At 37.3% G+C, this 23,172-nt stretch overlaps 1 protein-coding gene across 1 annotated transcript in view; it reads right to left on the bottom strand.

Moving 5' to 3' along the window:
• The window catches only part of LOC306773192 (copine-8), a 107,878-nt gene that overhangs the window by 53,211 nt on the left and 31,495 nt on the right, over window positions 1-23,172 (bottom strand). The window contains exons 4-6 of the mRNA XM_079262937.1: window positions 21,938-22,041; window positions 14,186-14,225; window positions 8,384-8,460 (exon numbers count right to left, since the gene is read on the bottom strand). Coding sequence (XP_079119063.1) covers window positions 8,384-8,460; window positions 14,186-14,225; window positions 21,938-22,041 — 221 coding nt within the window. The remainder of the gene's footprint in view (window positions 1-8,383; window positions 8,461-14,185; window positions 14,226-21,937; window positions 22,042-23,172) is intronic.

The following is a 23,172-nucleotide window of genomic DNA, read 5'->3' on the forward strand; positions in this document are numbered from 1 at the left end:
ATATATATATATATATATATATATATATATATATATATATATATATATATATATATATATATATATATAGTATATAGTATATATATATATATATATACTATATACTATAGTATATAGTATATATATATATACATATACATATATATATACATATATATATACATATACATATATACATATATATATACATATATACATATACATACATATATATATACATATACATATATACATATATATATACATATATACATATACATATATATATATATACATATATACATATACATATACATATATACATATATATATATATACATATATATATATATATATATATATATATGAAGCCAATGTGTATTTCAACTTCTCATCTGCTCTCAAGTAAATTATTTTCCTCATTTTAGTTTACCCAACACATGAAAGTTGAGAAGTGACAAGGGAATACACGAGCACTCTCTGCACATGTGAGTGTGATTGAGAAAACACTATAAATCCTCTAATCAAGATGCACAGATTTGCAATCAGAGTCTGGCAAGAGACAGCTAATTAAGTATGGGCTGTAGTGTAACACACACACATGCATGGAGGTAGAATATCTGAAAGAGACATCAGTTGTCATTGTAATAACATCAGGATCAGTTTATTCTCGATCATGGCCTAACACGAAGGCATACACAGTTACACTCTTCTTCTCACAAAAGGCAGATCATACCCATAATTCTCTCCAACAAAAGGACCAGCGACATCAAATCCATGTGACAACGCAGGCAGATAAAACTTGCTTTGTCCTTGCTTTACAAATGCTTACAATCAGGCTTGTATTCAAAGCCATCAGCCTTTGTGTGAGTGTGTTTTCTTAGCTCACTTGTGTCTGAAATTGTCGCCCCCTTGGCTTTTCAATAGTTCACCAGGGCTTCTCTCAGACCCTGTACCCACTTAAAATGAACACTAGGCTCTTGTTTATAGCAACAAAAGAGGCAAAGTTAAAAAAGAGAGGAAAAGAAAGAAAGAAAAAGGGCTAAAAGCTTATAAGACACTTGAAGAGATTGCAGAATTTTGGAACAGGGAGCAGAGGAAAGAGATGGTGGCAAACAAGATGAAAAAAAGAGGAAAACCTAGAGCACAAAGTGTTTGTGTTGTGTTTTTCAGCAGCAGGCAGCAAGAAGAACACTCACAGCCTCTAAGACCTGAGACTGACAACAGCAGATTGTTTTGATTGAGAACAAGGAAACACTATTTAACATATTCTGTAGTTAAGATTAGTTTTTACAATGTCACTGTATTGAAAATCTTCTGTGCTGCTCCACATACACATTCATTCATTTTATGAAACCGCTTAATCCAATTAAGGGTCGCGAGGGAGCTGGAGCTGATCCCAGCAGCCTTTGGGTGAGAGGCAGGGTACACCCTGGACAGGTCACCAGTCCATCCCAGGGCCCCCACATACACACTGGATGCCAAACATACCTGAAATATCTCCATGAGAACAAAATCAGTAGGAATCCAAAAAATATATATCTGCCAAGCAGGAAAGTGAATGCATCATCATAAAGAAAGTATAAGTTAATCACAATCATTCTCCTGAACGTCATAAAAGATTGCTATCATGCCTGTGGACATGTAAGATCACTGTCATCAGTTTTGTTATCGGCTGTTATGTGACAAACTAACAGTTAAAAGTCAATGACAGAAGGGTTACAGTACAATGATTTATCTACTACTTTTGCTTCTTTTCACTGTAACATGTCTATTCAGCAAAATTTCCAAACATATCACTCGCCCTTTTTATCTAAACCAGCTGCTAATCAGTTTTCTGACCATTAAATATTGCACAGATTATGTCATTGTCACCTCTACTTTGGAGCTAGAACTATGACAGCTCATGTTGAAAGTACAAATAAGATTTGGTTTTGAAAAAAAAAAAATAAAACCTGGACTTGAAACACAAACATTATTGCTGAATCTTGAGTATTGAACAGTTGGAGTAATGCTGAAATAAATGTATTGAGACTGAAAAATGTTGCACTGAAACTTAAAAATCAAGATATAAAATGTTTATGCCTACTTTGTCACTGTTCTGGTGCGAAGCAGCAGCTTTGAGGGATTGGACTTAAGTGAGTTTTTTTTTTACAAGAGCAACAAACCCAATCCACTGAAACTATGGCAACTGCCAGATAAGGTGGAACACCTTTCCCATCTGCAGGTATGCCTCTTTTTTGCTGTATAGCTGGACTGACTATAACTTGGTTTAGCTTTAACAGTTTCAGTCAAATCTTATTTTCATCTCAGTATGAGCTGTCAGTGTTCTAGCACCATACTCTTCCGATCTGAGGGTAAAAAATGTGACAAAATTATCTGTACATGCTCCACGGCCTCCACATGAACATTTTTAACGAACCAAAAATACTGAGCCCGTAAACACCCTCTAAATGTGCTGATTTTGTATCTAAAAGCAATAATAAGACTGTTAGTTAGCCACGGCCTCTGCTTTACAAGTGACCACACTTATCAGCATCTCACCTCTTGTCTTTGTTTGCTCTCACACACATATAATACTGAACACAAATACACATATAGTCCCGAATGCCCACTGGAGTTTGACTGAACAATGTAATTACTTGTAATTAGTGCTCATTAAAATGGTTAAAGACCCCCTCACTGACTCTAGGTGTGTGTCTTATGAAATTCAACGCTTCCTTTGTTCACACACACACACACACACACACACACACACACACACACACACACAACAATGCAAATAAGATAAAAACTGCAGCAGATGTTGTATCAACAGCTGTTTTTCATAAATGCTGACAAAGTTTTCATTGTTGCACCAAATCCCACATATACGATAACTTTGGGCCTACATAAAACCGTCTGTGCTTTCTTTACTCGTTACTACGCAGTTGTTACGTAGCAGTTACGTTCTGTACATCCTGCTTCATCCTTTCCCTACTTTGAGAACGAGTCCGCTGAAACGATTGGATGGTGTTTTGTTAGTCCTGTCCGTTCCACAGGTGACTAATGTTTTTTTTGTTTGTTTGTTTGTTTCAGAGCATTTAATTAACTGTGAGGTGTGACGATGATGTTAAGCAAAATACTTCAAAATGTTGATGGAAAACATCTCCCACCCTACCCTTAATTACAGTCAAGTTTTGTTTTTGGGCAAATATTTCATTCTGCCAACGTTTTCCAGAAAGATTTACTTTTGTTTTTTTTGTTTTTTTTTTTGGTAACAAAATGTCTTAAATCAATTTATACCACTGTCTTCATACCTTTATCAGTCCAGAACAGCATCATGAGGAATTATTCCAAATCATTCACATTAACTGTTTCTTATTCAGTGATCAATGAACAATAAGGTACATAATAATAAGAGCAGTTGTCTGAGATCTATTGGTGTTTATTGTAGAACCAATAATCAACAAGTCTTCTTCCTCAGGCCTGATATGAGCATAAAAAAGCAAAACAAATGAAGCAGAAAAAAAAAATTATGTTCTCGTTTATATATTTTTCTCAGCCCTGCTCATTTTCCTGGTTACCCACGGTTACACCACATCCCTCCATCCATCACATTTTCTCTTTTGGCTGGGCTGTTCATTTTCTCCAAGTTCAAGTTTACACTCCTCCCATCTGAAATTTCCTCATGTTTCAGGTCATCCACCTTTTTCCTTTTGGGTCTTCCTCTATCATATCACAAAGAACGAAGCCCCATTCACTGTAGCCTTAGCATGCATTTTGTTATCACAAAATGACAAGCATGTGTGTATGTGTTGTTGGTGTGACTGATAGAGAGATGGAGGAAGGACTTTCATAAGAAAAGCTTTCAGGGCAGACAACATAGTTTTGCACTTTGGAGTAGTCCATGGTGCACACACAGGCCTGCAAACACACAATCTCTCTCTTTCAATGTACCGAGAAGAAAACTGGCCTTTGCAATCACCATGGCAATGGCACAAACTGGTTGACGATGTTGCTTTAAAATGAAGAGGAACAGTGTAGTACACACACACACACACACGAAAAAATTAAAAACATGCTGAGACTGCCAGTTTTTGTAGGTTTTGAGAAAAGGGACTCCAGCTTTACTGTAACATCTTCAGGCTCATCAAGGCTTCAAATAAACACAAACTGGGTTAAAAAGATACAGAGTGAAAGGAAGACAAGTGGGAACATGAGAGGAAATATCTAAAGCAAAGAGCAGCAATCTGGATGAGAGCCGATTACTGTGTATCCTGATGAAGCTAATTTTGCTTCTTGTGTGGATGTAACGAGCTCAGGTTTCTGTCAGTAATCAAGGCGATGAGTCTCAAAACAACATGCTATCATGCACATTAGCAACAGCAAATTACACATGAAGAGGGACAAAAGTTTGGTCTTACTCCGTTATCTGATTTACTCAGTCTATTTGGATGACTATTTCTCAGGGCCTTCTAGTGGGACACTATTTATTTTCCTCACATGGTGCCACTTTCACTCTCTGCATAATTGTCAGGCAGTAAATCAGTTTAATGATGTGAGAGGTTTAGTTAGATTTACGCAGTTAGAAATGGTCACCGTTATGTTGTAGAATCCTGAAGACACACAAATAAATCACTCATTCATGTATGGCCACTAAATCTTGTCCTCTGTTCATTAAATTTTTAACCTTCACTTATCACTGAGTCTGCTTTGAAACATCCCAAGGGATGCCCGCCAGACAATTAAAGACCATCTACTTGAAATTTTAATACTTAAAGGGTTTGGGAATTTTGTTGTTGTTGTGGTAACAGTATATTCTACATGCTTGAGTCCATATTTTCAGGGAGTTTCTGTGGTAGGAAAAGTGTTTCCTGCCAGTGCTTCATCAAAATATCACTCTCACAATGCACTTTTTTCCCCACTAAATGGATATATCAACAACCCATCTTTATTTGAACTGACTATAACCATTTGCTTTCATAATTTATGTTTTTGTACTATTTGTTCAGCATTGGTTGCTCACAATGAGCACAAAATAGAAGACTCTTAGAGCTACAAATAGATCAAGCCTAGTTTCAAGTCTGTGTTAAGTTAAACAAGTGACAGTTTTAAGTAGGACTTTTATTTTGGATGGTTGGCATTGCTGAAACCAGAGCACAGTGTTCAGAGACTATTTACCCTGCAGACTTTATGCTTGCACAATTGGGGAAAAAATGACTTGCTCACACAAAAAATGTTATTTTAGTACTTTTAAACATTTGATAATGACGCACTTAATTGTTTCCATTCAACAAACCCCATTTGCTCTACATGGCTTTGACAAGGAAAGTAATACCTCATCAGCTTTTAAAGGCAACCATTGTGATAACAGAGCCTTTCTACAAAGCTGAGGTTTTCAACTAAGCAACTAAACAAAAAAAAAGTCTGAGCAGGTGCAGAATTTATCACCTTGGCAGCTGCACATACATCTCCCCTCTTTGGAAACAGTAGAAAAAAAAGCTCTGATACTGAAAATAACTTGGCACACAAGCCCTTATGTTAACAGAAGAGCTAATAATGTTCTGTTGATATGCCCACTCACCTCATTGTATACAACATGTTGCTCCTCAAGTCATCATTTATGTCGATCTTTTTTCTTTTCATTACAACACAGCCTACTTCAGTACCCTGATGTATAAGACATGTGACAATGCTCAGTGTCTATAGATATATAAAACTATGGCTGAAGCTTAAAAATGAAATGATTGGATTTCATTTGTTGCAAATTATTAAATTCAAGTAATCAACACTTTGTTTAACAAAGAAAAATATAACATAAAAAAATATTATATATATGATTTTAGGGATGTTTTCTATTCTTTTTTTAAAAATATTTTTTAAAGTTATAAGGTTTTTTTGTGTCTCATCCAGCATTTAAGAAGGCATAATGATTGTCTCCATGCTGTATTCTGCTGAGCAAATTTACATTGCACACACACACACATTCAAGGGTTTTTCCCTGATATTCTGGATTCTTATTTTATTTTTCTATTTATTTTGTATAATTGTTTGTATTACAAATTTTGCCCTGCTGGACCAGACTGGAGAGGATAGAAGAGGGAAAAGAGAAAAAGAAAGAACACCTCGTAGAGAGAAAGACATAGAGAGAGAGAGAGAGAGAGAGAGAGAGGGAAAGAGAGAGAACAACACACATACATCTGCATATACGAAGGCACGCATACACATCCGCCTACACATACACATTTACATACACCTATACACAAATACACATTGGAGTCATGTTCCCCCTGCAGGAGGACAAAACCATCAACCATTCAGACATTAACAAGCTAAATTAGAAACATAGAAAGAAAACTAGCTGCCGTTAGTAAATAAACATGCAGAAGACTCAGTGACTATGTCACATGCAGCAGATACAGAGTGGAACGTGTTCGGAGAAGAGTGATCGTGCCAATGTGACCCCGCCCACAAGAAGGTGAGAGGCAGGCCAGGAGAACCCAGAGACCTGGGCAGCTGGCAGTCATCCCCAAGCATGGACCTCAGCCACCCCGCTCTGGAGCCAGCTATGCACCCACCCAGGGTCCCCCACAGTCAGGGGTAACAGGCCCCACCAGGCACCGGCCGCCCAGGACAGACAGAGCACAAGCCCCAGGGCCCCAAGAGCCCAAAGGCAACACCCCACCCCCACAGGCCTACGGAGAGCCAGGACACCCAGACTACCATTGAGCAGCCGCCAGGCCACACACACATTCAAGGGTTTTTCTGCATCCTATTTAGTGAATAAAAATTAGAGCGAGCGGTATATAAATGGATAAAATGTTGATAAGTTGTGCTGCATAAAGGACAGCAGAATGACACGCTTAAGGTTACATTCTACAACAGAATTTAGATGTTTGTTTTTTTTTAACATGGCTATTTGGAGTTAAGCTACCTTTAAAGAGAACTAAAATATGTAAAATGTTTGGGTACATAAACCAAAAATGTTCGCTACATAACCTTGCTGAAATATCCCACAATGTTGTAAATTTCCAACTGTATTTATTCATTTGGTACATGCATGTTCATCTCTAACAGAAAAAAATAAAGTAAACTTGAGGGGGAAAAAAAACTTTATATTAGTTTTACTTTTTGTATTTATTTGAATAACTCGTTATATTTATTTTATTGAAGCAATATTTAGCTTATTATATTTATTTTGTAATAACTATTAGGTGACATCATTACTGGCTAAATGATTCACTGTTTATTGCAATTGTTTAAAATTAGAATATAACATGGTAGCTGCAAACTGAGTTGAATGTTTTAGTTTATTGTAATATATCTTTTGTAAACATTATTGACTTTTGTACACTTACTGCTATTTTACATGTCAGCCACAAGTTCTTCAAACACAAGGGAAAAAGTTTATATGATTAATTGATCTGCTACTGGTAGAGTAAAACATGATTAAAATAATCAATAGCTGCAGCTGTTTATGAAATGCCTTAATGTTTGAAAGCATGTGTGTGTGTTTATTAGCAGCTTCAGTATCTATACACCAGTCTTTAGCTTAGTTTCCCCAGAAACACATCTCAAGAATGTGCCCTTTATACCACTTATAAAGCAGCACTTGATGCACTCAACAGAGTGCAGCTCTTCAACATTATCTCACTGCTATCACAGTCTCTTCTTGACACCCCCATGTTTTCCTCCCTTCACCTCTGTTCTCACAATTTAAGTGTTTTTCTCAAGGTTATCATGGCTTGCAGTGGTTCCTACCAAATCAATTAAATTTTCTTTTCAGGGCACAGTAAGACAGAAGTGTCCGAAGTTGGGCCAATGTCCTGCAGGTTTACCCTGTATCCCTTTTCCGACACAACTTGCTCACATTAAATCAGATCTGACAGCCAATAAAGTTCTGCATAGTGACTGATTTAGTTGAGTCAGGTGTGTTGGAATCGGGATTCATGGAAAACCTGCAGGATTGTGGTCCTCTAGGACCGGAGCTGGACACCTCTGCATTAGAGATAGAGGGAGACAGACCATCACAAACTAAACTCGGACATTGATAACATTTATGAGTGAATTTCTTAATAAATCTTGTCAGCTTCCTTTAATTTTCATGCCACTGCCTCATAAATACAGTTGTAAAAACCATGTCAACACAGCCTGAGAAGTGTTCCAGTGGAAAATCCCTCTGAGACCAGTTTTCAGATGAAGATACAGGATTAAAGTTTTGTGAAACAGCTGCAGTCAGTGATTAAATAATAACTCCCAAAGGAAAAGCTGTGGTTGTTAAGTGTGCTCAGTGAAAAGAATATGACTGACAGCTATGGGAATATTTTGAATCTGGGTAACGTTACCATCAATCACCTTTGATCACATCACGACTGGCATATCAACACATTCTCTTGCTACAGCTGTGTTCACGCAGACTCACCCAAGAGGTTTTTCCAAGCGACTGCCCAACGATCCAACCACCTCTCCGAGAGTGCACTGAGCCTGGCCCAGAAAATCCTGTGGCGACAACGAGAGATATGTGAAGCACTTAAATACAGCAAAACTGACAGAAAACAACACTGTTCAAAAGTCTTGAACCGCTTAGTAATATTATCACCAAGTAATGCATTCCTCAACAGCTCTGACAAGCTTTCTTGTCTCTTTAAGTCGTTTACAGGTTACTTCTTCAGACTTTTGAAGGACTTTTTAAAGCTTTTTGCATGTTCCCAACTTTTGTTTTCTGTAAATAACATTTCATACTGCTTCAGTAATGTTGTGGTTTAGGTTTCTAGGGAGGATTTATCTGTCCGTAAGTCTTGCAGCCTCTGATTTTCAGACCAGTTGTTTTGTCAGTTGGTTTGCGTCGGCATTTTTTTTCTCCATTTCAGTCCATTTCTTCAAGTAATCTTGTTGAGTCTTTTACATCAAGAAAAAAACAAATTACTTTCTGCTCTATGCGTTACTAAATTAACCACATGCACTTCAAATTTTATGATCAATGATCAATAGGTGTCAGACTCCAAACAAGAAAGTTCTGCACAGATGACGTGTCGGGAACAAGCTGCAAAAACGCTAACACCAGGAGAACAAAGTTATGCAATCTTGGTCTTTCAAAATGACTTTTTAACCTTGTTTCCATGGACACCATTTCCGGGGAGGCTTCAGCAAAAAGCAGATTAATCACTTGAAGGTGCAGTTACATCTTTAAGGTCCTGGTCAGGTCTTTGCTGAATTTATTTCTACTCCTTGAACTTTAAAATGCTTCTTTTGCAGGTGAATTTTTGGACATGATGCTAGCGCTTTGGAAACTGTCTGACTAATGCAAAAATAACATTCTATATCTGACAAGCTTTATATTCTTTAGTATTTTTTACACATTAAGCTAAAAGAACCCAAGTTAAAAAACATTTTTTTTTGTCAAAGGCAATTAGTAACAAAGCCTCAAACAATAATATTCAGAAGTGGTTATTTGCCAAGCTATCTGTTCGGTGAAAACACAAAGACTTTCTTTGTTCCTTCGAGTGTGGTGTCTTTCTTATGCTTGAATAATTCATAGGTCACTTTTTCAACCTAGAAGTAGTCAAGTATTGGACAAGACTGAGAAAATGTAGAAAAAGCAATCAATGTGGAAAAAAAACTTAAAAAAACCTTAAAAATAAACATTTATGACCATTGTAAATATTACAATGTGCTCCTCGGAAATACAATTCTAAGAAATAGGGGGTAGCTCAAGACTTTCACACACTCCTTTATTTCCTCAAATATGAAGAAAGAAAAATGATCTGCTTTCATACACCACAATGCTTCAGGCCCAAGTATTTAAAAAAAAACCTTGATGTTCCACAAAACAAAACAGTACACAAAACAAAAATGCTATGTCGTGCACACATTCTGGAAAAAAGGTTTCTATGATGTAGCCTGTTACTGTCAGCATAATTTAAAGAGCGACATTCAACTTTTTTTTTTATTTAAGATATTAGCCATAAAAATCAAGAGAGGAATAAAATATAACTCCAATCTTTCTTCAATCATTCATCAAAACCACATTATCTTCCCTCTTTCACCCAGAGGTACAGTCATTTGTCATGACTGTACACAACGCCCAACACTGCTCTACAGCAGCTCCATGCAGCACAAACATAAATTCTTGTAGCTCAGTTGATGATTAACTTCTGTTGGTATGTCTCTGGCTGGTCTGTCCATCTCATCAGCTTTTTGTCTGTTTACCCATCTATCATCAACAGAGTGACATACACACTCATGCATTTTTAATCTGTCATTGACTTGTGTGTTGTGGCCACAGTATGGGCTAAAGAAACATTTGAAGAGTTTTTTTTTTTTGTTTTGTTTTGTTTTTTTATATTATTATTATTTTCCCCAATGTCTATGATATAGACACTTTGGTAGAGTTGAAAGCAACCCAGCAACTGTGGCTTTTTCTAGTATGAGGTAGCTAGGCTCAAAATAATGGCTACATGCAGTTCAAAACAGAACTTAGCTGGAAAGGTTTTCTGTGAGAGGACAGTTTTTATGTGGCTCTTGGCAACAGTTACTAATGTTACATCCCATAAATAGGACTCAGACTCAAAGAAGAGAAGACATTTAAGATGAGTGGGCAGATGGAGATAGATAGTTGAAAACATGGATTTCAGCTTCAAACACTGATATTGACATTCCTGCCAATTCCTCACATCAGCTGCAAAAGTGGAACAAAACCAAAAGCGAGTTCACACAGAAAACATCTCTTTTGAACTTAAAACTGTTTTTAAATTCACTTCACATTTAGCAGGCAGCTTGAATACGATAAACTTCCATTGCTCTCCTTTGCTATGACTTGGCAAAGCTCTCCAGAGAAAAGAACAAAGACCATAGCAACCAACTGCAATCCAAGATGGCAGTGTAAACATGTGATATGTTGACATGTTGAATTACTAAAATGGAATCTGAATCAATCACAGCAATTATCTCATTAGCCAGTTGTAGTCCTCTTCATCTTTGTCATATACAGAATGGCAGAGAGTTGGATGTTTATTAAAAATAAAAAAATTAAAAACTGGCAAAATTTTTGAACAAATAAATTGAACTTATAACAGTAAAAATGGATGGCTGGAGCTGTCATAAAAAAACATTTTTATGACAGTAAAAATGGATCAGCTGGTCAATAAATCAGTGTTTAGAAAACACTAATAAGCTGTGAATTATGTGATACTCAACCAAATAAGAAAATATGTAAAAAAGGATCGCTAAATGCACTCAGGTTGCTAATAACAGAGCTGGCCACTCTCCAAAAATGAAGTTTGTAATTAAACATGTTAATGAGCTGTTGATACATTTATTCTGGTCCCATTTGTAATTTCACTTATAACATCAGTGGTCCATTAGAGAAACTTGTCTATGAGTCAAGCTCCTAAAATGAACAATTTCTAGCTGGAGTCGTTTTTTCCTCCACAACCAGCCAACCTAAAAGCAGAACTCATTTTGTGTCCACAATTAATTCCTGCACTTAACTAATTGGTTCATTAACAACTCAAACTATTTTAAAAGGTTACCTTTCTAACACTGGCAATCAAATACTCAAAAAATATGGAGTGGTTTAGTTGTATTTGACAGAAAAGCATGAAATCAGGAGAGATTTTATACACATAAAAAAAATTGGTTTACAGAAAAATTCAAATAATTACCATTGCCAGTGATTTGCAAAGCTCTTCTGAATTGTTTACAACAGAAAAACTACGCTGTCTTCCTTTTTATCCACATACAGAAATGCAAATGTGTGTTTCTGATTTAAATTGCAGATCATGTCTGTGTGACCCTCCTTCCGCTTAAATTTTTCACTCATTCTCACTCAGATCCCAAACATTCCTGCAGCCTTTAGTTCCCAGGTTAAAACACTATTAAATGGCTCAGCTCTTTGGTTTTCCCTCTGGGACCCACGTACAGGCTGCTCAGATAGTAAGCTGCCTCTGAGCCAACATGCATGTCTCCTCTTATATGAGATTATTGATTTTAAACAAGTGAGACAAGAGGGAGCAAAGACGGTAAAGAAGGGGAACTGAAGATGAGAAAAAAGGAGAAAAGGCAAGACAATGAAATACCATTAAAAAGTAACAGAGCACCATATTGCTCAAAAAACAGATATATAAGTAGCATTTTGTTGTAATGGACCAAACTTGCTCATCAAAACTGCTAGCTGTGATTTGTTTTAAACCCATTTGTCTCCTCAGGATCACTGTTGTTCCTGTTTGTCTAAAGGGTTAAAAGGGACACCGTGTGCTTATTAAATGTTTTAATCAGTTTTACCCTCGTACTCTATGACAGCAGATATGCAGTATTCTTGTCTCTCAAGATTCCATACCAGACTTGAGGCTTCTAGCAATAGAGTTGTAGATCGTAAACACTGCTTCATTCTATCCTTCTGACCTTGCACTGTCGGAATCTTGCTCAGAGACATTTTTATTTTACTCTTTAAGTGGTTTCATGTCCTGATAGTAGGGCTGCTCGATTATGGCAAAAATTATAATCACGATTATTTTGACTGAAATTGAGATCTCCATTATTGAACACGATTATCTTTAACAACATGATTTTTTTTTTTTTTTACATTAAAACCATGACTTTTAAAAAAATGTCTTTAGGATTCCACATATTTTGAAAACAAACAAATAACGTGAAACTTTGTCTTGACAAAGTGCAAATACTGATGTAAACTGAAAAGATAAATATAAGTAAGGATTAAACAACGCTGCGCGTCGTGGTATTCTTGACTCTGCATTGGGCATTATAACTGTCTAACGTACGGTTACGAGTTGTTTAATCCGCTTATGCCATGGTCCCACAGAGTAAACATTTTATAACAAATTTGTATTTCTTTTCTACAACATTTGCTGAAGTATATAGGAACTATTTCATGTTGACAACTGCTGTCAGGCTACAGTGCGTTTTTCTCATTCATCTGTTAAAAGACAGCTGAGTTTACAGCACAGCGCTGCAATGCCAGTGACACTCGATTGGCAACTGGAGACAGCAGGAGAGGAAACTGCAAAGAGAAAAATAATCGCACCCTTTTATTTTCATAATCCTTGAAAACTCCGATTGTAATTGACATAAAAATCCGATTAATCGCCCAGCCCTACTTGATAGCAGTCTATACATTTTGTAATCATGAACAATAAGAAATATAGTTAGACCCCTCAGTTTACTGTGAATGTGTAAAAACTCTAACCAATCAAAGCGTTTGGGCCAAACTGAAGTTGTTCATTTCTTATATTTCTAGCTTCTTAATGGCTGAGAAAATATAGGAAGGATATCCCCGACCCGGCTCAGTTTATTTGCCTCCTCCTGCTAAACAGCCGAGAAAGAGAAAATTGTTGGTGGAAAAAGCTGCGAACTAGAAAAAGCACTCTGAGAGCACAAACATCCGCCAGGCTATTTAAAAAATTCATGGATCCAAATGGTGATCCGGATCACCACCAAAATTGAATCAGTTCTTCCTTTTCACATTTCCAACAACTCCTGAAAATTTAATTATAATCCGTCCATAACTTTTTGAGTTATCTTGAACACAAACAGATAAATGCCGCTAAAAACATAACCTCCTTGGCAGAGGTAAGAAAAACGCTTTGGAACATGCAAGGAGCAAATCCACTTTCAAATCTTGCTAGCTCCCCAACATTACCTACCCCAGCTTTAAGATCCGGCAAGTTTTTTCTGTTTTAGAACAAAAATGCAGTACTATGCAGAGATGTCTGTTTAATAGCCATTTCTTCAGGAAATCACTGTCACGTGTGGCAACCTGGTTCCTAAAGAAGCCAAAAGTTTGTGACTTTGGACTCAATGATGTCGTGAAAGTAAAAATGAAAAAAAAAAAAAAATTAAAAATCGGCTTGCAAGTTGTTTCTTTAAGCAACGATCCCCTCAAAGCAGCAGGCAGTACAAGCCTTTGATGCTTGCAAGCACACTGTCGTTTCTAATTACTGTTATTGTAATAACTGCTATCGATAGACAAAAGCAGGGTGGACACATCTAATTTCTAAATGACCATTGAGCTGTTCAGAAAGCTATTCCAGTCGATGATAAACACACTCATTGTGAATGGCTGGATTACTGTTATGTGACTGAAATGAGACTAATGGGAGGCAGAGACAAGGACAGCAATCATGTCCACACAAATATTTACACCAACAAATGGAAGTCAGAAAGTAAATGTTGAAACATCTGATAGGGAAAACTAGAAAGCACTCACGTGTTTGGAGAGGTTGGCACTCTTTGAGTCGACATCATACCTATGAAAATAAGGAGAGTGAGAATCAGTGCTTTAGTAAGAGATGGAAAGTGGCAGGATTTCTGCTGGGAACACAACAGATTGAATCAGTAATGGGGCCAAACAGCTTGTCAGGAAAGATCTCACCAGAAGCTCTGGGTATTCCACTTCCCACTGTGACAGGCTTACAGGCATTCTCCATTAAACTGACACTAAACGGACTAATTGGTAGTCACATGTGTGATTGTGAGACCACAAGTGTTTGTGCATGCAGGAGGTAAATGGAAAGAAATAAAGACCTTTTTTTGGAAGTAAATGAGACAATCTTTCAGTATGTTTTTGACATCGGTTCACTCGTGTGCATTTCCGCTCATCATCACATTATTTGTTCAATCACATTCTTTAAAAACAAAAACATTTAATTTCAAATGAGGTTCCCCTCACACACACAATATTTTCAAGGAGAGAGTTAGTCCAGAAATGGCCCTTCTGGCTCTAAATAACAGGAAGTAATCAGACAAACCATTCACTCTGTAATTTGATATTGCTTCACACCCAGACGAGAACTACAGTTTGCAGGGTTCGGGGCTGGGGAGAAGAAAAAAAAAAAATAGGAAAATTGCTCAGAATGATGACCTGATGTGTAAAAGTATTCTCGTAATCCAACTCTGGAGCTGAACTGAATATTAAAAATCCAGGGACTCATTAGCTCTGGTCAGATTGTCTTTCTTTGTAAATATATCTTTTCAAATAATTGGAATTGGAAAAGACGTGTTTGGGAGAACTTGGAGATTACACCTCATGTAGTACAACAAATCTGTACACACACCTGCTTGCCTGCCACCAAAATGAGGCAGCAAACACCATACACATGCACATTAATGAGAGGGGTTTCAAAAACTTATAATAGATATGGTACTATGATATAGTGACATTTAGGGGGCAGGTATGAATCTAAGATGAAGCCCCAAAGCTGTCCACTTGCAGGAAATATCAGCAGATCAGCAGATGAATTGTGGTCATAGCTGTCACTACAGACCACAAGTTTGTGTCTAGATGTGCATCCATCTAAAACACACTGTCGTATATCCACAGTGACGTTTTACTGTGGTAACTACCCTGTTAAATGTTTATTTTCATACAAATTTGTATCGTCTTGAGGCTGTTGGAGGAAACAATCTTTCACCTGCCATCACTTCAAACCCTGCTACCCTCTGCAGGCCGGCAGCACCATCCATCTACAGCTGCTGATGAGAACAGCACAAAACAGGGACTCCACACACATACACACACACCGATTCACTGGGGAAAGAAAGGCATGTTTCTCATGCATGGATGCACATTCTGAATGATGACGACGACAGATACTCGCAGACCTACAAAAAGTCAGCAAGATGTTTTGTTCTGAAAATGCTCAGTTCCATTCAGAAAACTACTCAAGAGACAGCATTCATTTATATTCAGCTTAACAAATCAGTAGGCAGTGAAGCTACACACACATTCATAGAGCCATTTTTATTGTGACACTGCATTGACTTCCCCTGATTCTGGACAGCCACAGTAAATCTCATCTTTGACTGTGAAGGGGAACCCAGAAAGGACATCTTGTCTCACTAGGAACTAAGTTTGGTCCTCAGAAAAGTCTGCTGCCAAAAAGTGTGTTGTTCATTTGAATAAAACACACACACAAAGACACACAGAGATATGTGTCTCAAGTATAACAAATTACTGTACAATGGAAAAGTGCATCTTGTCTTGTCTTCACATAAAAAGCTTTGCGGCCTCTGTGCTGCAAGTCATGGCTTCCTTTGTTCATCTGTCTCTGTGGGTTGATTCTGAGTCCACGTTCGTCTTTTACATGTGCACGACTTTCACATCCTCAATGTTTTGCTAATTCTCAATGACACTAAAATCTTAGTTTTTGGTCTCAACCATCAGGGACTTTCCCACCTTTCCTGCATCTATATCATTGTTTTTATGTTGTCCTTGTAAACATTTTACAACACTCCGACTACAATGTATCTTGGGTTTCACTCTTCTGGTATCCTGTTCCAAACTTTCCATACTTTCAACACTAGTTATACCTAAACTCCTCAATAAACAGTTCATTTGGTTAAATGCTTCTTTCTTTCTTTCTTTGTTTTTTCAAAACATAATTACACTTATGAGCCAATTTGTAAGTATTTGGTCTGCCGTATACACTGAATATTTCTTTTTAAAAATAAAAAAAAGGGGGGGGGGGGGGGGGGGGGGGGGGTGTCAGGAGGGAGACTCCACTCCATGAACAAGGGGATTCCATCACATTCACTGAGAAAAACTCTTGAACGACACAGAGAGTCCGATCTAACACTAAAGGATATTTATTTACATATATACTGCAAGGTTTCAAAAGCAGAGGGACAGAACGCAGAGAGCCGGGCTAAAAAAAGCTCCATCTTCTCCCTGGGTCTGCCTTTTAGAGAAGTTCCAAACCCCTCCTTATCCTCTCTCACTCCCACACACACACATTAAAAATATAACACATAGGTACACTCTTATTCCCGGATGGAGCCTTCCCACTAAACATCTCATGACACATGAATGTGTTTTGTCATGGTGGCCAGCTGCCTGCTTTCAACTCGAAACAGGATTCATCAGGATTCCGTGTCCTCCAAAGTTTATCCTACCTATACTCTATTTTCTGCCATCTGACCTCAAATGATCCCCACTAAATAACTTTTATCACTACACTAACAAATTAAATTCAAAGATACATAGAAAAAATCTCACAGTCATGTCACTTTCCTGATGTGTGTGTCTTATTTACACAATTTATTGACTTCTAAGAGATGCTGCATCTTCAAGCCAAACCTATTTCCATCCATCCATTTTTTAACAGCTTATTCCAATCAAGGGTTGTGGGAAAGCTGGATCCTATGCCAGAAATCATTGGGCAAGAGGCAAGGTGCACCCTGGACAGGTCGCCAGTCCATCATAGCTCCACCAGACTAGCTTGTTAAATTTAATTACATTATATCTAGTAGTATATAAGCATGTAAGAACTTTAAGGTGGCTTCAGACCAACTAATTTGATTTAAATCCCAGTTAAATTGCTTGGAAAGTACAGTTCATTTTGATGTGAATGTGCAAGCAAGCTCTGATGTGGATCAAAGAAGAAACTCCCAGAACACTAAATGCATGAAGTGGACTAAAAGGCAAAGGGAATTGAGGATTAAACACTGGGTAGTGAGGGCTAATACAATCCAGACATATGTGTAAGGAGGATGGTAGAAATGGCTCGGATGGCAGTCAGATATAGAATAATAAATGTGGTAAAAGCTCTGATAGAAATATGGTCAACCCAAGGCCGCTAAGATTTGATGCAGCTCATGTTCTGCTCTGATGTGGTGGAGACAGAGGAGGGAAATACTTCATTTAAAAGGTCTGGTTTGTCTGAGTACTGCAGTGTAATTGCAAACTCCGGCTAGTGGGGTGTTGCTGCTTTTTCTGTTAATTTTTTCCCCTCTTGGCCAGATTTATGGAATACCACCCTGCCCAGAGAGCAGTTCTAACTGCATGATATTCTCCAGGCTGTTTGGTTCACTTAAGTAAAAAGGAGTGAGAAAGCAAACCAGACCAAAGTGCGGTATTTTTCAAAATTCCTTCCTCAACAGAACAAAGTAACCCAGACTATCTTGGATTTGAGCGCTGCTAGACTTAGAGAATGGAAATAGGAGTTAAAACAGTGCCAGGATGTTCTGTGTCAAAGAAATGCTGCAAGAAAACAGCATTTCTACACAAAGTATGGAGTTCTTTTGTAAGCTGTCCAGGGTCTCCCTTTAAAAAGAGAAATCACAGCAGATTTTGTTTTATTCAACTTACACTGTAAAGTGGAAACACATCATGATTGTAGGACTCTTCAAGATTTACCTAAAGTCCAATTACAAGGCCACGTTGTATCTGAGTGTTTCTGGTCCAACATCTCCATGTAAACCAACTTTCCCTAAACAAAAACAAAAAAACTAAACCTCTGAGAAAGCTCACAAGGACAAAGCAGAAACTTTGTCATTGATTCTGCAGTCAATTATGTTTTGTGAAAGAAAGATGATACAGTAAAGGAACATTGAAGAAGAGTATCTACTAAATTAAATTAAGCTTGAAGATGGAAACATTCTGATACAGCTTTGTTTGTCAGTCTACGGCCAAAGCAACCTTGTCAAAGTAGCTGCATCATGAGAAAAGGGGACATTATTAACATTCTGGAGGAAACATCAAAACCTCTGCCAAAAAAAAAAAAAAAGTGGGCTCGGGCAACACTGGACCTTCCAAAAGTAGTTAATCCTAACTTGAAACCCATCCAGGAAGCTGAAGACCAAAATGACAGCTGGAAGAAAGCCCTCCTGTCTGAAAGAGATGAAAATGTCTCAGAGTCTTCAATCGTTTTTATGTTCATATCTTGCCAAAACTAACCAATAGTTTTGATTAAAAGTTCATTTCAAACTTACATTTGGGATGATGTAAAACTTTTAAGATTACCTGCATATAAATATGCATATGCCAAAAAATATGCTGTAAAATTAAATTAGTAGTGTTTTTTTGTGCAAACAAAGAAAGAAGTAGAAGGTTTTACAGATCTATGTAAGTGTGAAAATGTATAAACTGAGAAGTAAAATGGTGGAGCAGGCAGGGAAGATATAAAAGGTTAAATGATTCCCTTTCCCTGAAGGAAAACTGTCTATTACTATATCTCTGTCACCATCCCTTAAAACCCTCCGTTGTTATGGCTATTAACAATAACTGCACACATTCTCAGGACCACGTGCACACAAAGCCACACACTGTCCCTATTTTCTCACAGCATGTGGGAATGCACACACAAGACACTCACATCAGTTTTGTTTTGTTTTGGTTTGGAGCGGGTCAGTCCACATGTCATATCACCCTTGGAAACATATCCTGTCATATGAGTATAAAATGCAACAGAGCAACCAACTGAGTTGCTAAGATACAAGTGTACATAAACCCAAACTGCTCACAAAGGGTTTACTTGTATCAAGCTTGTGTTTTTATGTACAATTTGCATCAAACGCCATCTTATATGGGCACAAATGCAGGACGAAAAAAAAAAGAACTATGAGTGATAAGCAAGGTGGACTCTGAAAGTGTCATCACGGTTTTGTGGAGGAAAAATTCTTATCATATTTGATATTCTACATTTGTTCTAGTCATTCTACAAGAACAAGTCTACCGGTAGTCAAATCGTCACGCAAAAACTATGAAAATTATTTCCTTTCTTTTGATACAGATGAACCACAAACATGCATCCATGTAGACACACCAATGCCTCCTCGCAGGATTCTAACTTTACATTACTGTAGTTTCTCACAGTGGATCCCCAGTTGAATAGATTACAATTGAATTAATCTCAGTTTCAATTAAATAAAGCTGCAGAAATCCCCTTGTAATTCATGAGAAATTTGATCTGAAGGCAAAGAGAAACCTAGAGGGAGTCTGCTACCTTAATAAGACTAAATACCCTGAGATTAAATCTCTGCAAATAAATACAAATGAAGTGTGAGTCATATATCAGCAGTGCAGAACAAGTCCCAATCCTGTCTTTCCAGGGTTTAATAATAGATTGCATTTAGATTAAATCATTTCTTGTCATCTGAAACATACTAATCCTAGCTGTACTTTGATTTCAGTTTTATAAGTCAAATATCAGAGGAAGTCTTGTATTGTACAGTCCATAGACAGTATATAGAAAATGGAGGGAGCCTCTGTTGCGTCGCCTGTAGATTTCTGAAAAGCTGAAGTGAAGCTCACATATGTCGACGCTCCTGCAAAAGGGTGGAGCTGAGAGGGGGCTGTGAGCCTGGGGTGGATGGTTGAGATCTACCAAACTCCAACCTGATTGTAGCTAAGAGCTAACCCAGAGCTAACCAGCTCATGAAGGTAGGCAGGTTAAAGCAAAATCATGAGGTTAACAGGCTATAAACCGTGGATTTACCACCTTCTGTCTGGTTGCAGTGGGACATAGGGCACATTTCAATCAAAAGCACACCCCGAATTATGCCAAATTTTGAGTTACAATCACTTCTAAATGGATGAGTGATAAAAATTCATTTTTATGAACAACCGCCCCCCCCAGTCATTGTGAAGGTAAACCTAACCTATTAAACCTAAAATATTTTTTTGAGCCAGACTGTAAACATGGTTATTTTTACTGTGAAGTTGGTAACATGAGTCTTCATATGGGAATTTGTTCTATTTTGGAGCCCCTAGTGGACCAGGGGTGAACTGCAATTGTTGGCACTTCCGCATAGCCTTCACTTTTAACCTCCTGGTTGCAGCTTGGTATGATCAAATAACTTTTTAGTTTAGATTAATCAGGGGCAATTTATGGAAAGCCAGGCCAAAAACCTCTGTATGAAACAGACAGAAATGTGAAAAATTGCCCTAAATTTGGCATTTCTGTTTGTCATTCAAGGTTTGACTGGCATTTTACTACAACCATCAAGACATATTCCACTCGGATCTGTTCTGAACAGCATGACCTGGACAGTACTTTTTGCATTTCTGTAGAAAGTTCACTTTGTCTAACTAAGACTAGTTAATACAATTTTAATATCTATATTATATAAATATATCTATATATATATAAATATTCACTCAGACAATGCATTTCTGGTTTGATGTGTGCCTATCAGAGAGCTCTTCAGAAAAGTAGATAGAGATGAAGAAGGAAAGCCAAGGCCTCATACCCTTGGAGCACTGCTGTTGACTCTTTCACAAAAAACAGCAGTAATTTGATGTCAAGAAAAAAAATGTATCTGTCACATGGTTGTTAAACTGCAAATACTGAGAACCTGTGAGTCAGCAGAGGGAACAAATTTTAAGGGTTTAGAGTAAACATAAAACATAATGATACGCATGCCACGGTCTAATTTCTTATCTCATTTTAACATATATAGATTATTAGGATCTGTTATTGTCAGCAATTTCATTTTACATCTCAGTAATTAAGTATTTTAGTTGCTGCATCATAGTTTTGTTTTAAAAGCCTATAAACATATCCTTTCTAAACAGCTGTTGCGGATATTTTGACTTCTTTTTAAAACTATTGTTCTGCAGTTATTTTCTGTCTGTCCCACAGCTATATCTGTTTATCTTATCTCTTGCTAACGTTCAGTCTGATTCTTCAACAGTCTGAACAAAGGTCTACAACATGGACATCTTGATTGTTTAGTGAAAAGCTTTTGCAACATGACAGAACACAAGAGAAACCTTGTCTACTGACCCTGATTTTTCTTTCTGAGTTTAAAAAAAAATGCAATAAAATTTCAAAAGCTGTAAAGGAAAAAAGAAAAAGTTATAGATGCTCTGAGACGTCACAGTTAAGATATCTGTATAAGATAACCTAGAAAAGATTTGGAATGTAAAGAATATATGTACAACCTTTCTATTGTGATTACACAGTCTGTGACGTAAAACTCAGACATTTTCAGTTGTTTGGAAAGTGGACAAAAGGGCAACTGAAACTTCTGCTTAGAGAAGGAGCAAAAACAGACATTAAGGGCTCTTAATAATTATAATTATTACATGCTGAAGACAACCAGAATCTTTCAAATGCCTACTGAAGACTGAAAATTTCAAGAGACTAGAGTGTATGATCAGCTCAAGACAATGAAGACAAGTTCGCCGATTATTACTATTGCAATGACATCGACATGCAGAGTTGGAAATCTTACTCACAAATCAAATCTGAGGTTCTGCCGTTCTTCAAAGAAGTAGTCCAAAATGAATTTCCGAACAAAGTCTGGGTTTAGCGTGTTGTCAATCACTTCTGTTCTCCCAAACTAAAAAAAAAAAAAAAAAAAAAGGCAAAAGGACGATTATAAGATAACAGCTATGGACAAAACTCTGCGTCAACACTTTTCTTTTCTTCAACACATTTCTGTTTTTCTAAATGATCAATTTATCTTTCTGCTTAGCACATTTAAAGCCCTCTCCCCCTCTCTCTTATGCACACACACACACACACACACACACACACACACACACACACACACACACACACACACACACACACACACACACACACACACACACACACACAAACAGATGCTGCTTTCACAGGCATTCTGGGAAGTTGGAGCGACTCGTGTAATGTCTAATAACCTGCAGCATATTCCTCTGGAGACACATCAGGGGAGACGCTGGTTCAGAAGATTATGAACAGCTTTGGCGTAATGAATGCAGAACAGCTTAAGCATCGAGTCAATGGGGGTCAGGTAAGCTCCCATTTGGCATTTAACTTGGCCTGTTAATAATGCATGAAGATGATGGGCTCCTCAGAACTATGAATAACAAAAAATGATTGGGGCAGTAAGATTTACCCCCTCATTTCCATTCATGAATATTCAGTGTAGTGAAACTGGTGCTGGCAGTTCACTCATATGAGACAGAACACATGCTCTTAAAAAAGTTAGTGAGGATTTATTCAATGAAGAGCACCAGACAGTAATAATACTGAAGACTATTAATAATACTGTACTACATAATACTGTGTTCACAGTTAAAAGGCAAGAAAATATTCTGGAAAGGAGTCAAACATTTTGTAGAGTGACAGATTGGAAGATCACAGCTTTAATAGTCTGGTGACCACATTTCTGTCAGTGTCAGAGGTTTGTAACAACCATTCTGCACTGTGATTCCTGCAATCGCCTCCATTTTAACATGATTGCAGGCAACATTATTTAAAGAGATTTAGATTAAACAGGCGGAATAATTTGGTTATAAATTATATGTTGTCCAATACAAAACAGTAAAATTAACAAGGCAAAACATTTGGAGGGCAAATATTCTGACTTTTGATAGCTTTTGTTGCTACCTCAAAACAACTCAAGATACTGGAAAACGTCCAAAACAATAAAAACAAGAAATTTTGGAAAAAGACTGAAATCTTAACACTTTTGTGTAAATATATG

Source organism: Telmatherina bonti (assembly GCF_933228915.1).
Source record: "Telmatherina bonti genome assembly, chromosome: 23".
Classification (NCBI taxonomy): domain Eukaryota; kingdom Metazoa; phylum Chordata; class Actinopteri; order Atheriniformes; family Telmatherinidae; genus Telmatherina; species Telmatherina bonti.